Source organism: Crinia signifera, chromosome 4 (assembly GCF_055691185.1).
Source record: "Crinia signifera chromosome 4, ASM5569118v1, whole genome shotgun sequence".
Taxonomy (NCBI): Eukaryota; Metazoa; Chordata; class Amphibia; order Anura; family Myobatrachidae; genus Crinia; species Crinia signifera.
In genome coordinates, this window is record NC_139220.1 from 107,713,777 (window position 1) to 107,727,746 (window position 13,970).

Below are 13,970 nucleotides of genomic sequence, written 5' to 3' on the forward strand. Positions count from 1 at the left end.
ATGAGATGCACAGACAGCAGTGCCCTTACACAAGTGGATCCTACAGTATGGATCTGTGGTTGTCTTTTGCTGCTTTCCCACCGCAGCGACCCATTCGCACGCTGTTTGCCGAGAATGGGACGCACAAGCGTCTCACATGCATGCTTGCCCTATTCTCGGGGAAAGTACTGTATACTCACTCAGTTATCCCCATAGCCTACTATAAATAGCATAATGAGACACACGTCCATGCAATAGTATTTTCAGAAAAAGTGTTTATCTAACATACTGAACAGTATAGTAATGTACAGTAAAGTAGTTCTTGCGCTATAGTGCATTTCAATGGACACTTCATGCACATGCAATCCGAATCCTTTCGCTATAGCTTTGCATTAGACATCTGACGCCTGCACAGTGGTGATTTTTAAAAACCAACATCCGGTGGATGATCACTGGTATTGCACTCATCCGGTAATACTATTTGCCAAACACCAAGCTGTGATACTTATTGCGCTGCCTTGAGACTAGGCTCACTGTGGCGTATTGGCAGGACAGTCGCCATAGGACAGGCTAGAGGAGAGCCTATGATAGAGTACTCCTATGGACACCTCCCTGTCCCATCAAAACTCACTGCCCATGAAGGCCCAATATATTTTTTAGACTTTTCTGAGACTGTACATATCAATTGCAACTGCAGCTATGTCTGCACGAATTCTGGACCCATGCACACTATGAATATAAATAATGAAACTGTGTCTGGCATCAACATTGTGTGTGACTCTTGGTTTTATGCTCTAATTTGGTCTATAAAAAAAGGAAATGTAATTGCTGATTTTGTGCTGTTATTGAGTCAATGTAATGAAGTATTTGGACAATAAAACATTAAGGGGGTATTCAATCCCGGCAGATATTTTAGATCCTGGCAAAATATCATCCGTTGTAGCGTAGAATAGATTGAATTTGCATTCGATCTATTCAATATTCCTTTTTTGTCGGAAAAAACATGAATCGACAAGTCCACGTCTTTTTCAGCGCAAATGGCCGCTAATTTTGCATTCATTTCAGTGACAGATTCAGCTTTTCGTCTGAAAACGTCCAGTATTGAATAGGTCCTGGCTGATATTTCCGAGTATAGGAAATATCACCCAGCATTGAATACTCCCCCTATCACGGAGGTCTGTAACAAGAGCCCCTGGACTGTGCAGTTGGAACCTGGTATTGCTGGAGATTGGGATGAACAGCTGGATGTAAATGTATAATATAGTATAGTACTGTATGTAATAATATTTGCCTGTGGTATTCAGTAACTGAAAATTATTCTCCATTTCTATTTTACTTATAGGCTTTATTGTAAAATATAGCTGTCTCATGAGAATTACTGTACGGTATATTGTATTTCCTTTCTTATTCTAATCTCACTGGTTATAAGAGGAAATGTATAACAAGCATTTTTCTATCATGGACAGATAATATAAAAAAACAAACAAACAAAAAAAAAAAAAACATAAAACAATTCTTACATATAACAATCCTAAACTGTTTTTGAAAACTGTTTTTTTTTAACAACAAACGATTTATCAAAACACTAATCTAGGTTCGGCATTAATTAGTAGATCATATGATTAGCACTGTTTGCAGTTTGGGCAGGCCACCTACGCAGACTTCCTTCATAATAATTTTGTATTGAAGCACTGGAACCTGCAGAAGCTGTAGTCTGCTGACAGTAAGCCGCCTGAGATCATTCGTCACTTTGCAAATTTAGAACCTATGACAGAAATATGACAACAACAAACATTAGTTAGAGTTACTTACATAATGGCTGTATCTGTGTTTACACCAATGGTATACTTAAAATAAGGATATTTGATGCAGCTGTATTAGCAGCAGGAGAGCAAGGAGTGCTGGCCCTTGGTGGGTCTGCAGCAGTAGAAAGTGGTGTGCAGCCCTTATGTTCCAGTAGCTGTACAAACTGAATGGTTTGTGCCTGGAACATTTTGTAGACACACTGGGCAACACTGAAACAGTGCCACTGGCCTAGCAACACCCTTCTGTGGGTATACCTCCTAACATGATCTACTCCAGGAGGGACACAATACTCTGTTCGTGGACTTCCCTCTGAACGTATCATTGCCATCACCTGTGTTGAACTGGGTTAATTGATTTGAAAGGTGTTTCACCACAGAAGACGGCAATCATAAATGAATCCCTTGGGTGGTATGCCCGGAAATTTTCGCAGCGGGCTGTCACCGAAAATATCCGGGCATATCACTTTGCATTAGGTGTGCGCCAGTGATGCCTCCAGTGGAGCACCACTGGCGCATTACCTTTGGGGGTCACCCCTGTCACCCCCCCTCCTGTTATACCCCCTAGCACCCACTCACCCCCTCCGCTCCGGCGATCGTACGCCGGAGCTCCCCTGCCACCACCCGCCATTTGCATAAGTGACGTAGGCAACAGGCCCGGGGATGGTCGGCACGGCTCGGGAGAGTTCAGGCGCCCGAGTCCCCCCGAGCCGCCGCGAAACATCCCCGAGCCTGCCGCTGTGATGACTGACAGGCAGCAGGGGGAAGTGATGGCAGGGGAGCTCTGGCGTACTAGCACTGGAGCAGAGGTGAGGGGGGGGGGGCTTCCTAGGATCTGTGGTGGGTTTTGCTGGGGCAGGACAAACCTGCCCTGGTAGGTTTGTCCTGCCCCAGCAAAACCCACCACTCAAGGGGTTAAGAGGAAAGTCCAGGAACAGAGGGTCATGTTGGGAGGTATGTGTGGGGCAGTGACGGTACTGCTCCATGGCCCTGAGCGGCGGCATCACTCGCGCACACCTAATATAGGGAAATATGGGTGATTCAATGCTTTGTAGGAATTAAACTCCGTTCTGGGCACAAGCGTTGGGCATGCTGTAACCGCAGCATGCCTGAAAGTTAGCTTGGGAGAAGTCTCTTAACGTGGTCCCACCTGTTCGCTAGGCTGCGAGTATACGCAGCCTAGCGAACGTGTTTGAATCAGGACCAAAGTACGATCGTGGTACACAATTAGGATGTTATCAAATGTTAAAAAATGATGAGCGATAAAAAGCAAGATGAGCGGTCTCAAATGTATTACACATTCCTGAGCGTAGGCTATTCAGACGCACAGGGGTCAATTCTATTATCTGCGCTGTGACTAGCGCCAGGAGTTATTCTAATCAGAACGCTGCAAATTTAGACTAATGTATTTCTGCTCACATCCGTCCTGGGGTGTGAGCATAAAACTAGGGTTTGATTATACGATATTAAGCCCTAGTGTGGCACAAACATGCTCTTAATGGCTCACAATGGAGGCCACACTGACGGAATATGTGCACTTAGCTGATTGTTGTGTCTAAAGTTGCGCCAAAGAGAATGTTGAACTGAGAGAGGGGCAATGTAGACGTTTCTGTCCTTAAAGCCAGATAAATGTTTGTTTGCTAGGGGGAGGGGCTGATAGTTGCATTGGCATAAAGTTTTAATGATGCTGTTACACCCAGTGACTGGACATCTAATCCATCAATTCACATATCTTATTGTTCTTTATTTATGTGGTGCCACAAGAGATCTACAGTGCCTAACAAGACAACATAGAAAGAGTACATGGTAAATAACCATTGCTGCATCAGCTTATATAAAATAAGCATCAGGGTGGCTGCGTGATTGGCGGCCTAGCAGCCAATCACGAGCCAAGTTTCGGAAAACTCAGCTCCTGATTGGCTGCTAGGCTGCCAATCACGCATTTTGGGGAGGAGTGGAAAATGTAAACATTACATTCTACGCTTCTCGTATTTTGATGGCTCAGGTTTTTTACCATCAACGGAGTGGCATGAGCCCCCGTCACCATCAACAGAGTGGTATGAGCCCCCATCACCATAAACATAGTGGTATGAGCGGAGAATCAAGGGAGAATGGGGAAGTGTCTGCCGAGGCGGCTGTATGACGGCACAAATTCTAAAAGCCATCAACTTATATTGTAACTACTGATACAAACAGATGTGCTAATTATTAGCACATCTGTTTGTATCAGTAGTTACAATATAAGTTGACGGGTGTCAAACACAAGGCCCGCGGGCCAAATCCGGCCCGACAGACCTCGTCATGTGGCCCGCGCAGCCGCCAGCCTTCACCTTTTATTCTCTTTTTTTTAGATCTTTTTTGAGAGTTTATTTTTTGCACTGCTGGCGGCCATGTTCCTGTGGTCTTTTAAGATGTCTGCGGCCAAAGGAACATGGCCGCCGGCCTCCACGGCTACGTGGAGGAGGGCCCGGCAGCCTGTTCCCTCTTATCGAGGCAGTGGCAGACGCTGGGTGGGGACGTCATGACGATGACGCCTCCCACCCACGCGTCAGCAGAGAGGAAGGAAGGCAGGCCGAGTCGGGGGGCCGCAGCAGGACAGGCCGCGGCGCAGAGAGTGGAATTGAAATTACTGGAGCCGCAGCAGCAGTAAAGGAGCCTGAGGGATAAAATACAGTAAGTTACATAAAAAAAACAATATATCTGGTGGTGTCATGGCATTACTTTTATATTATACAGGGGGAGCAGCCTGTGGTGTCATTATTATTGTACAGGGGGAGCAGCCTGTGGTGTCATGGCATTATTATTATACAGAGGGAGCAGCCTGTGGTGTCATGGCATTACTTTTATATTATACAGGGGGAGCAGCCTGTGGTGTCATTATTATTGTACAGGGGGAGCAGCCTGTGGTGTCATGGCATTATGCCATGACACCACAGGCTGCTCCCCCTGTATAATAATAATGCCATGACACCACAGGCTGCTCCCCCTGTATAATATAAAAGTAATGCCATGACACCACAGGCTGCTCCCTCTGTATAATAGTAATGCAATGACACCACAGGCTGCTCCCCCTGTATAATATAAAAGTAATGCCATGACACCACAGGCTGCTCCCTCTGTATAATAATAATGCAATGACACCACAGGCTGCTCCCCCTGTATAATAATTTGTGTCATGGCATTACTATTGTTATATTATACAGCGGGAGTAGCCTGTGCTGTCATTGCATTATTATTATACAGAGGGAGCAGCCTGTGGTGTCATTGCATTATTATTATACAGAGGGAGCAGCCTGTGGTGTCATTGCATTATTATTATACAGCGACCCTTTGAGGGTGACCAAACTGCTGATGCGGCCCCCGATGAATTTGAGTTTGACACCCCTGTGCTAATATGTAATAGCGGCTATCCATAGATATAAAGGAAGCCACTAAGGGGGATGAATAGGAATACTCACACTATTAGTAATACCCCGAACAGCACGCTGATAGCTATATTCATAGGTTGTGACAGATCTGCTAATCCCTTATTAATAACAAAAGTGGTGACAACAGAGGATTGCTAAATATCCACTAAGAAGTACTGTGCATAATGATACAAGGGATAGTGGAATAAGAACAATATATATAAAAAATGACTACTGTAATCCTATAAGCAGCCGTTAACCCATGCTATACCTGTGCCTGTGAGAGAGACACAGATAACATGTTAAAGGACAGCTGATAACGCTCTCCACTAAAATTACTGACTGAGATGACTCAATAAGTAACATCTATAGATACTACTTACAATATCAATAACAATATATCTAATATATTGGAGAACTGTGACGGCACATACCTGCCAATCAGCTAGCAAAATACATTGTTACCTAGTTTAATCATCTCAGCCGAACCCTATGAATATTTCCTACATTGTGAGTAATATCACAAGTCAATATACCAGCAATTACCTATTAAAATGAGCTATTATAAAGTTATCTGCCCGCTGCTCCTAAACTATACTGTGGCTAAAAATATAATTTCAGGTCACATGTATATAGGAAAAAAATCCTGAAATCACTTGCATATAAGTAACACTGCTGCATAAGCAAATTTGCACAAAGACTACAGCAAAATAAAAAAGAACTGAGAATGAACTGTGGCAAATAAAGAGATACAATCGACTTAAGAGCTCTGTGAACTCCTAAAGGCCCTTATTCTGGTTGGTGCGGATATTCCCGCATTCTTACGGAGCGGTCCGCACGCCACGGTGTTCTGCCGCGTGCGGCCATCGTCCGTAGAAACGCCCACGGGTCCTCCGCATTCGGACGGACTCACTCTTTAAGAACAGGGCGTGTTTACGGACGACATACAAACCATGCGTGTGCGGGAGAAACACTCCGATTCTGCACGGTATTACAGAGTATTACAGAGTATGCTCGGGAATACCGCATCCGAACGGGAGCCAAGCGGTGCTACCGCACGTAAGCGGAGTATTTACGCCAAACAACCCACTATTATGTATCTTCTGCAATACATCACATGACCCACTTATTCAATTACCTATCCTCATAAAAAACTTCTTATTTGGAATTGGAATCAATTAGATGCCAATATATCCTTACAAGCATGCCTAACACATGCATTGCACACATTAACCCTTACAGCAATTGAAGTGCAATGGTTTCAATTAAAGCACTGACAAGCGTCCTATTAGTGAGTAATGAGTAAAGGAGTCGATTCTATTGGGTTCAGGTGTTAATGCTTGTAGTCATTAGGCGTACGTTCGCCTACCGCATGAACGAGTGGTGTCCGCAAAGCAATAGTACACTTGTGGACACCGCACATTTCTTCCCTTTTTGATCGCGTGCATTCGGAGTGCTATCCGAATGTACGCCCCCCAACATAAGTGTACTCCCCCGTGTCCGCCCATGTTTCCGCCCCGTTTTGCCCACTTTGAAACTACGCCCATGTGACATTCCGCATGACGCCCATAATACGCCCATATTTCCCGACTGATTGCGGGGAACAGTTTTGTACGGGATTTGGCCGAACTGGTACGGAGTCAAGGCGTGGCACATGCGCGTTGCGTTCTCCACGCATGCGCAGACGCCGAAAAGACGCGATCCGAAAGTATGCGGTAAAGTCCGCGTCAATCAGAATAAGGGCCAAAGCCACTGAAAATGTGTGTGTTCTTGCAACTGTTATCAAATGAATGCAACAATCCTTTGCAACAAGTTAATACAGAAACAATATTTATACTACAATCTTAAAAGCAAAAGGATTTTTGCACAATCTTATATGAATAGAGAACGGACCTGGATGATAATTGTACATCATAGTGATCCCTGCATCTTTATATGCTCAAGTTTGCACTAAATTTCAAGACCATCATAATATTTAATACACAAATAAACGACACACACAGCCCGATATATAACAATTGAATACTTATTTTATTACATTTTGGGAAACATTTCACGTAATATATCTTTCCTTTTTAGTGAATAATAATAATAAAAGGTATGTTTTAACAAATCCTCTCTTTCTACTAATGCACCAGCAAAGAGACAATCTTTTCTCTCTCCCTCCTGTTATAGTTGGTATGAGCCCCTGTATCCATCAATGGAGTGGCATGAGCCCCCATCACCAGAGTGGCATGAGCACCCATCACCAGAGTGGCATGAGCACCCATCACCAGCGTGGCATAAGTCCTCATCACCGGAGTGGCATGTGCCCCTATAGTTTAGTTTTGGACAGTTTGATAAAGAGGAAGTAAAAGGAAATTATAGTCTGCCGGCAGCAGACAGCGGGAATAGGCTGGTGGTCCAGGAGCATTAGCACAAGCAGCTAGGATTGCGTTTAATCTACAATAATAACCCACAACCTTATTGTAAATGTTCTGCCTGTCATCCCCTCAGATTCATGCCCTAAATGTGACATTAGACAGTGTGCAGTGTGGGAAATCTGGGTGGAAAAATACAGAAATGATTATTTATCTTTTTTTAGACCTATTGTCAACACAAACTATTATGTATGGGCCTCCCCAGTTGAAATAAATCCCCACCCCTGCTATAGAAAACCTGCTAAGACACATTAAATCCATCCAGATGCTGACAAACATCAACAGAATATGATGGACCTCAGGTACTTGTGTATTATCACGGTGCCTGATTTCATCTAAATCGCATACAATATCGTATACGATTTAGCGGTCGATTTGCGGCCGATTCGATCCGCGCGGTGATTTTGCGGCCGATTTTCTGCAATTTCCTGACGATTTTCATGCTATTCCATCCTTGCACACCCCCACTATCCAAGTCAGCCCGAAGCGTGGCGGGCATACGTGTCCTCCCGACCTGTTCATACCCCCACTATCCACGTCGGCGTGGAGTTGAATTTATAAAGCGAGATGAGCGCAGCGAGCCACGGAGCCCGAAGCATGGCAAGAGCAGCGAGCCCCGCGAGGGAAAGTGGAAAACGTTACCAAAGCATGGCGAGCGCAGCTAGCCGCGTGAGGGGACGTGGAATACACGTCAAGTAATCCGTGTGCGCTCGCCACGCCTCGGGACCATTTTACGCGTCCGCTCGCCACACTTTGTGCTCAGTGGCTCGCTGCACTCGCCACGCTTTATAAAATCAACTCCACGCTGATGTAGATAGTGGGGGTATGAACAGGTAGGGAGGACGTGTACCGCGTCCGCTCGCCACGCTTCGTCCTGACTTGGATAGTGGTGGTGTGCAAGGATGGAATAGCATGCAAATTGGCAGAAAAACTGCAGAAAATCGGCCACTAAATCGCATCCGATTTTTGCATGCGATTTGCGGCCGCCGTGATAATACACAAGTACCAACCTCAGTTCAAAAAATGTTGGATCTCTGCTAACAGGCTCATCCAATCAGTGGAGACCTGATCAATCAGCTGAGATCAGATGCACACCAAAACATGTGGGATCTCTGCTGACTAGGACTCATCCAATCAGCTGAGAATGGATGACCACCAAAACATGTGGGATCACTGCTGACGGTCTCATCCAATCAGCGGAGACCTGATGCATACAAACATATGTGGGATCTCGGCTGACTGGGGCTCATCCAATCAGCTGAGATCAGATGCACACCAAAACACGTGGGAGCTCTGCTGACTAGGACTCATCCAATCAGCTGAGATCAGATGCACACCAAAACACATGAGATCTCTGATGACTGGGGCTCTTCCAATCAGCTGAGATCTGATGCACACCAAAATATGTGAGATCTTTGCTGACTGGGGCTAATCCAATCAGCAGTGATCTAATGCATGCAAACACGTGGGATCTGTGCTGACTGGGGCTCATCCAATCAGCAGTGATCTAATGCATGCAAACATGTGGGATCTCTGCTGATTGGGGCTCATCAAATCTGTTGGGATTGGATGCATGCACACTATGTATGATCTCAGCTGACTGGGGCTCATCAAATCTGGTGGGATCTGATGCACACCAATACTTGGGATCTTTGCAAAATAACTCTTGCCCAATTAGTTGTGGCCTGATGCACGCCAACACATGTGGGATCTCTAGTGACTAGGGCTTATCCAATTGCCTGAGACAAAATATACATCACACATGTGAGATGTCTGTGGAATGGGGGTCATCCAATCATATGAGACATAATATATATCAACACATGTGAGATCCTGGCTGTCTGGGGGTCATCCAATTATCTGAGACATAACATATACCAACATGTGAGATCCCTGCTGATTGGGGCTCAACCAATCATCTGAGACATAAAATATGCCAACACATATGAGATCCCGGCTGGCTGGGGCTCATCTAATAATCTACTTTAAGTCCCTCATCCTTTCCCAATCATCCAATCCCCGCAGGCTCTTCGCCACCTTCAACTCCTTGCTCTCCCCCCCTCCTCCAGCTCTTCCGTCCTCCATCGTAGCCGCTGATTTTGCTACCTACTTTTCAACCAAAATCTCCTCTCTCAGGACTGCCATCACTGCTGCCATGACCTCACCCTCTCCCTCCTCCCCTCCTACATCTCCACTCCCCTCCTTCCAACCCCTGTCCTCATTTTACCCCACCACTGCTGCTGAAGTCCACTCTATCCTTCAATCCGCTTCTCCCTCCACCTGCCCGCTTGATCCTATCCCCTCCAATATTATCCGTCGTCTCAGTCCATCAGTCTGCTCTCACCTGGCTCACCTCTTTAATCTTTCCCTATCCTCTGGGATCTTCCCTTCCTCCTTCAAACACGCTCTTGTCTCCCCAATTCTCAAAAAAACAAATCTGGACCCCAACTCTCCATCCAACTACAGGCCCATCTCCCTCCTCCCTTTTGCCTCCAAACTCCTAGAACGTCTGACCTATAATCGTCTCCTAAGCCACCTTACTGCTAACTCCATTCTAGACCCCCTACAATCCGGGTTCCGCCCTTTACATTCCACTGAAACTGCCCTGACCAAAGTCACTAACGATCTACTATCGGCTAAATCCAAAGGCCTCTTCTCTATCCTCATCCAGCTTGATCTGTCGGCTGCCTTTGACACCGTTGACCACCCTCTCCTGCTCAACACCCTCCGCTCCTTTGGCATCACTGGCACGGTCTTCTCCTGGTTCACCTCATACCTCTCCGATCGCTCCTTCTCCGTCTCCACTCCGAGCTCCTCCTCTCCTACTACCCCCCAGCCAGTCGGTGTTCCCCAAGGGTCAGTCCTTGGCCCTCTCCTCTTCTCCCTCTACACCACCTCTCTGGGCACCCTCATCAGCTCCTATGGTTTTCATTACCACCTTTATGCTGATGATACCCTAATCTATCTCTCCTCCCCCGACTTATCCCCATCACTTCTGTCCAAGGTCTCCGAATGCCTCACGGCCATCTCAGCCTGGATGACCCAACGCTTCCTGAAACTAAACATGGCTAAAACTGAACTTCTAATCTTCCATCCCCCGAACATCCCCTCTTCTCCCACTATCTCCATCAGCATTGGTGAAACCGAGATCACGTCCACCGACCAAACGCGCTGCCTCGGTGTCATCATTGACTCCTCCCTCTCTTTCACCCCCCACATTCGTGCTCTCTCACAGTCTTGCCGCTTTCACCTACGCAACATCTCACGCATCAGACCATTCCTCTCCACTGACGTGACCAAAATTCTCATTCACTCTCTTGTCATCTCCCTCCTTGACTACTGCAACATCCTTCTCTCTGGGCTACCTCTCACCCGCCTCGCACCTCTCCAATCCATTCTTAACGCTGCTGCTAGGCTCATCTTCCTCTCACGCCGCTCTACCTCCGCCTCCCCCCTCTGTTTATCTCTTCACTGGCTCCCCATTCCTTTCCGAGTTCTCTTTAAACTCCTCACCACCACCTACAAGGCTCTCTCCTCCTCCACAGCTCCCTACCTCTCTTCACTGATCTCTATCCACACTCCCTCCCGTCCTCTTCGCTCCATCGCTGACCGCCGACTGACCTCTCACCTAATCACCTCCTCCCACTCCCGTGTCCAAGATTTCTCTCGCGCTGCCCCCCTGCACTGGAACAACCTCCCGCCACCCATCAGGCTATCTGATTCCCTTACCTCCTTCAAGCGCTCCCTCAAAACCCACTTTTTTCGACTAGCCTATCCCTCCTCCTAACCTCTTTTGATCCTCCTATCCTGCCTCCGTTCCCCTCCGTTCCTACTTATCCTATTGTATTTCGTTCGTCCACCCACCTATTTTTAGTATGTTAACTCTTATGAGCAGGGCCCTCCTTCCTCACGTACTCACCCTACCTCATTACCTCACCTGTGCTCCTGTCCTGTTCTTCCCTTCCTCTACTTCATCTTCGGTCTCCTTGACTATTTTGACACCTACTTCTGAACTGATGCTGATTTTAGTTCTACCAGCTATACCCCTATTTATACTGTATCTTTCTACACACCCTGTACGTTACCTTGTAATTTGTTTTTGTTTTTTTTGTTTGCTATGTACGGCGCTGCGGACACTTTGTGGCGCCTTATAAATAAACGTACTACTACTACTACTACTACTAATCTGAGACATAATATACACCAACACATGTGAGATCTCTGCTGACTGGAGCTCATCCAATCATCTGAGACATAATATACACCAACACATGTGAGATCTCTGCTGACTGGGGCTCATCCAATCATCTAAGACATAGGGTAGTATTCAATACGGGATTCCAACTATCCCAACAGTTAGAATCCTGATCCGTTTTCGCCCTGCTCGACATGAATTCCAGTAGCCAGTGCCCACAGGCAATTGTCGAAAGCTGCCTAATCATGGCACCACCCATGCTCCAAACAAATTCACACAGAAAGGCTTTCAAGCCTTCTGGCTAGGGTCTTCTTTATTATTTATTTCTTTTCCTTCTCACGTTCGTCACTTTCACGTTTTCTGTTTTTTTGTAGTTTGTCACGTTTTTTTGGGTAGTGTGGTCAACCCTTACGGGCCTTCCATTTCCCCAACGTGCCAAAGCTCTCGCCTTTTGGGGAGAGCTGCGCTCCCCCCGAGGACGACCCCGAGCCGCAAGGCGGAGGGAAGTCCACTGAGGGTCTCTCCAAACCTTCGGGTGCGGAGGACCCACCGTCCTAACCCTTCCGGGGGTTGAGGAAAGAGGGTCTCTCTAAGCTTCGGCGAAGAGGACCCACCGTTCCCTATTTTCCCCTCTTCGGCCTTATGGTTGAGAGGGGTTAGGGGAAAAACGGGGCCCGTCTCCTCCGGGAGATAAGCCCATTCGATCGCACGGCCCCCTTTGCACGTGTTTAGGCACAGCACTGGTGGTAGGGAGCACACCTTGGGCTCCTGAGTTTGTTTTTTTTAAACTAAGAGCCCCAGCATGGGACTTATGGTTCTCCTAGTTCCAGTATGAAGGGGGAGGCTTGCTGATACTCAATAGTTATTAATTCAATTTTTTACTCTGGAATCAGCCTGGTGCCCACCGCCCACTGAAATTTGGTAGAGGAGAGGCAATGGAATGGGACTGTTTTTCAGGGTTTGGGCTAGGAGCCTCATCTCCAGTGAAGGGTAACTTTAATGCTTCAGCATACTAAGACATAATAAACAATACAATGGTTTCAACTTTGTGGCATCAGTCTGGAGAAGGCCCAGTGCACAAAGCAATGACTATAAAGACATGGGGGCAGATGTATTAAGCCTTAGCAAGAGATAAATGAAAGGTGATAAAGAGATAAACTTCCAGCCAATCACCTCCTAACTGCCGTGTTACAGGCTGTGTTTGAAAAAAAGTCAGTAAGGAGTTGATTGGCTGGATGTTTATCTCTCTTTATCACCCTTGCATGTATCTCTTGTTAATGCTTAATACATCTGCCCCCATGGTTTGATGAGTTTGGTGTGAAAGAACTTTCCTGACCCACATAGAGCCCAGATCTCAACCAAATCGAGATCTTTTGGGATGAACTGGAAAGGAGATTGCGAGCCAGGCCGTCTCGTCCAACATCAGTGCCTTACCTTAAAAATGCTCTCCAGAACAAATGGGTCCAAATTCCCACAGAAACACTCCAAACCAGGGTCGGTGCAAGGCATATCAGCGTCCCAGGCACTGACCGATGGGCGCCGCTCAACTGCTCCATGGGGGGGGGGGGGGGGGGGTTGTGCGTGTGAGTGCTGGTGTGAGGAAGACTCAGTGTTGAACTCCAGTAGCCAGTGCCCACAGGTAAGAAGAAATCATTTTGTTTTCTCATAATTTATTTCATGGAAGATTTTGGACTTGATAAAAGTTAAACCCTGTTTACCATAATGGAGTTTACAGGCATCTGCTAATAATCTGTAATAACCATAATTTAGACATTCTATACAACTGTATGAGGATAGTGTGACACATACAAAGTTGCAAAAGAGTGGGGACAGCGCTTATCACACAAGTTATAATGTTTAGCACCAACACACCTGAAGCAGTTCTTTTACATCTATCTGCATCTCCAAGGCTTTATGATGACAACAGTGGTGGATGCTGTTGTACATGACACAGTTTTGGAACATTAGCATGATGTCTCTCTGGAACTCTGCTTTGGTAGTTATTCTTCCCTTGGATAGCCCACGTTTTATTGTAGTGAGGTCCATAGGCCTAGAAAGACAAACTATTTACATCTGTAGGGAAATTCAGGTATCAGTACTGTACCCATTCCATTTCGCAGTTCAGCGTTCATCATTGTAATTCTAGTGCAATGCTATTACTCACATT

The 13,970-nt window shown here is 46.3% G+C and overlaps 1 protein-coding gene across 4 annotated transcripts in view; it reads right to left on the bottom strand.

Moving 5' to 3' along the window:
- Nucleotides 1-236: 236 nt before the first annotated feature.
- Nucleotides 237-13,970, bottom strand: part of BRD8 (bromodomain containing 8) — a 66,046-nt gene continuing 52,312 nt past the window's right edge. For all 4 annotated transcript variants that reach the window (XM_083182162.1, XM_083182161.1, XM_083182160.1 and 1 more), the window contains 2 exons: nt 13,676-13,853; nt 237-1,744 (listed from right to left, as the gene is read on the bottom strand). In XM_083182162.1, the coding sequence (XP_083038288.1) occupies nt 1,718-1,744; nt 13,676-13,853 (205 nt within the window). In that variant the 3' untranslated portion in view covers nt 237-1,717. The remainder of the gene's footprint in view (nt 1,745-13,675; nt 13,854-13,970) is intronic.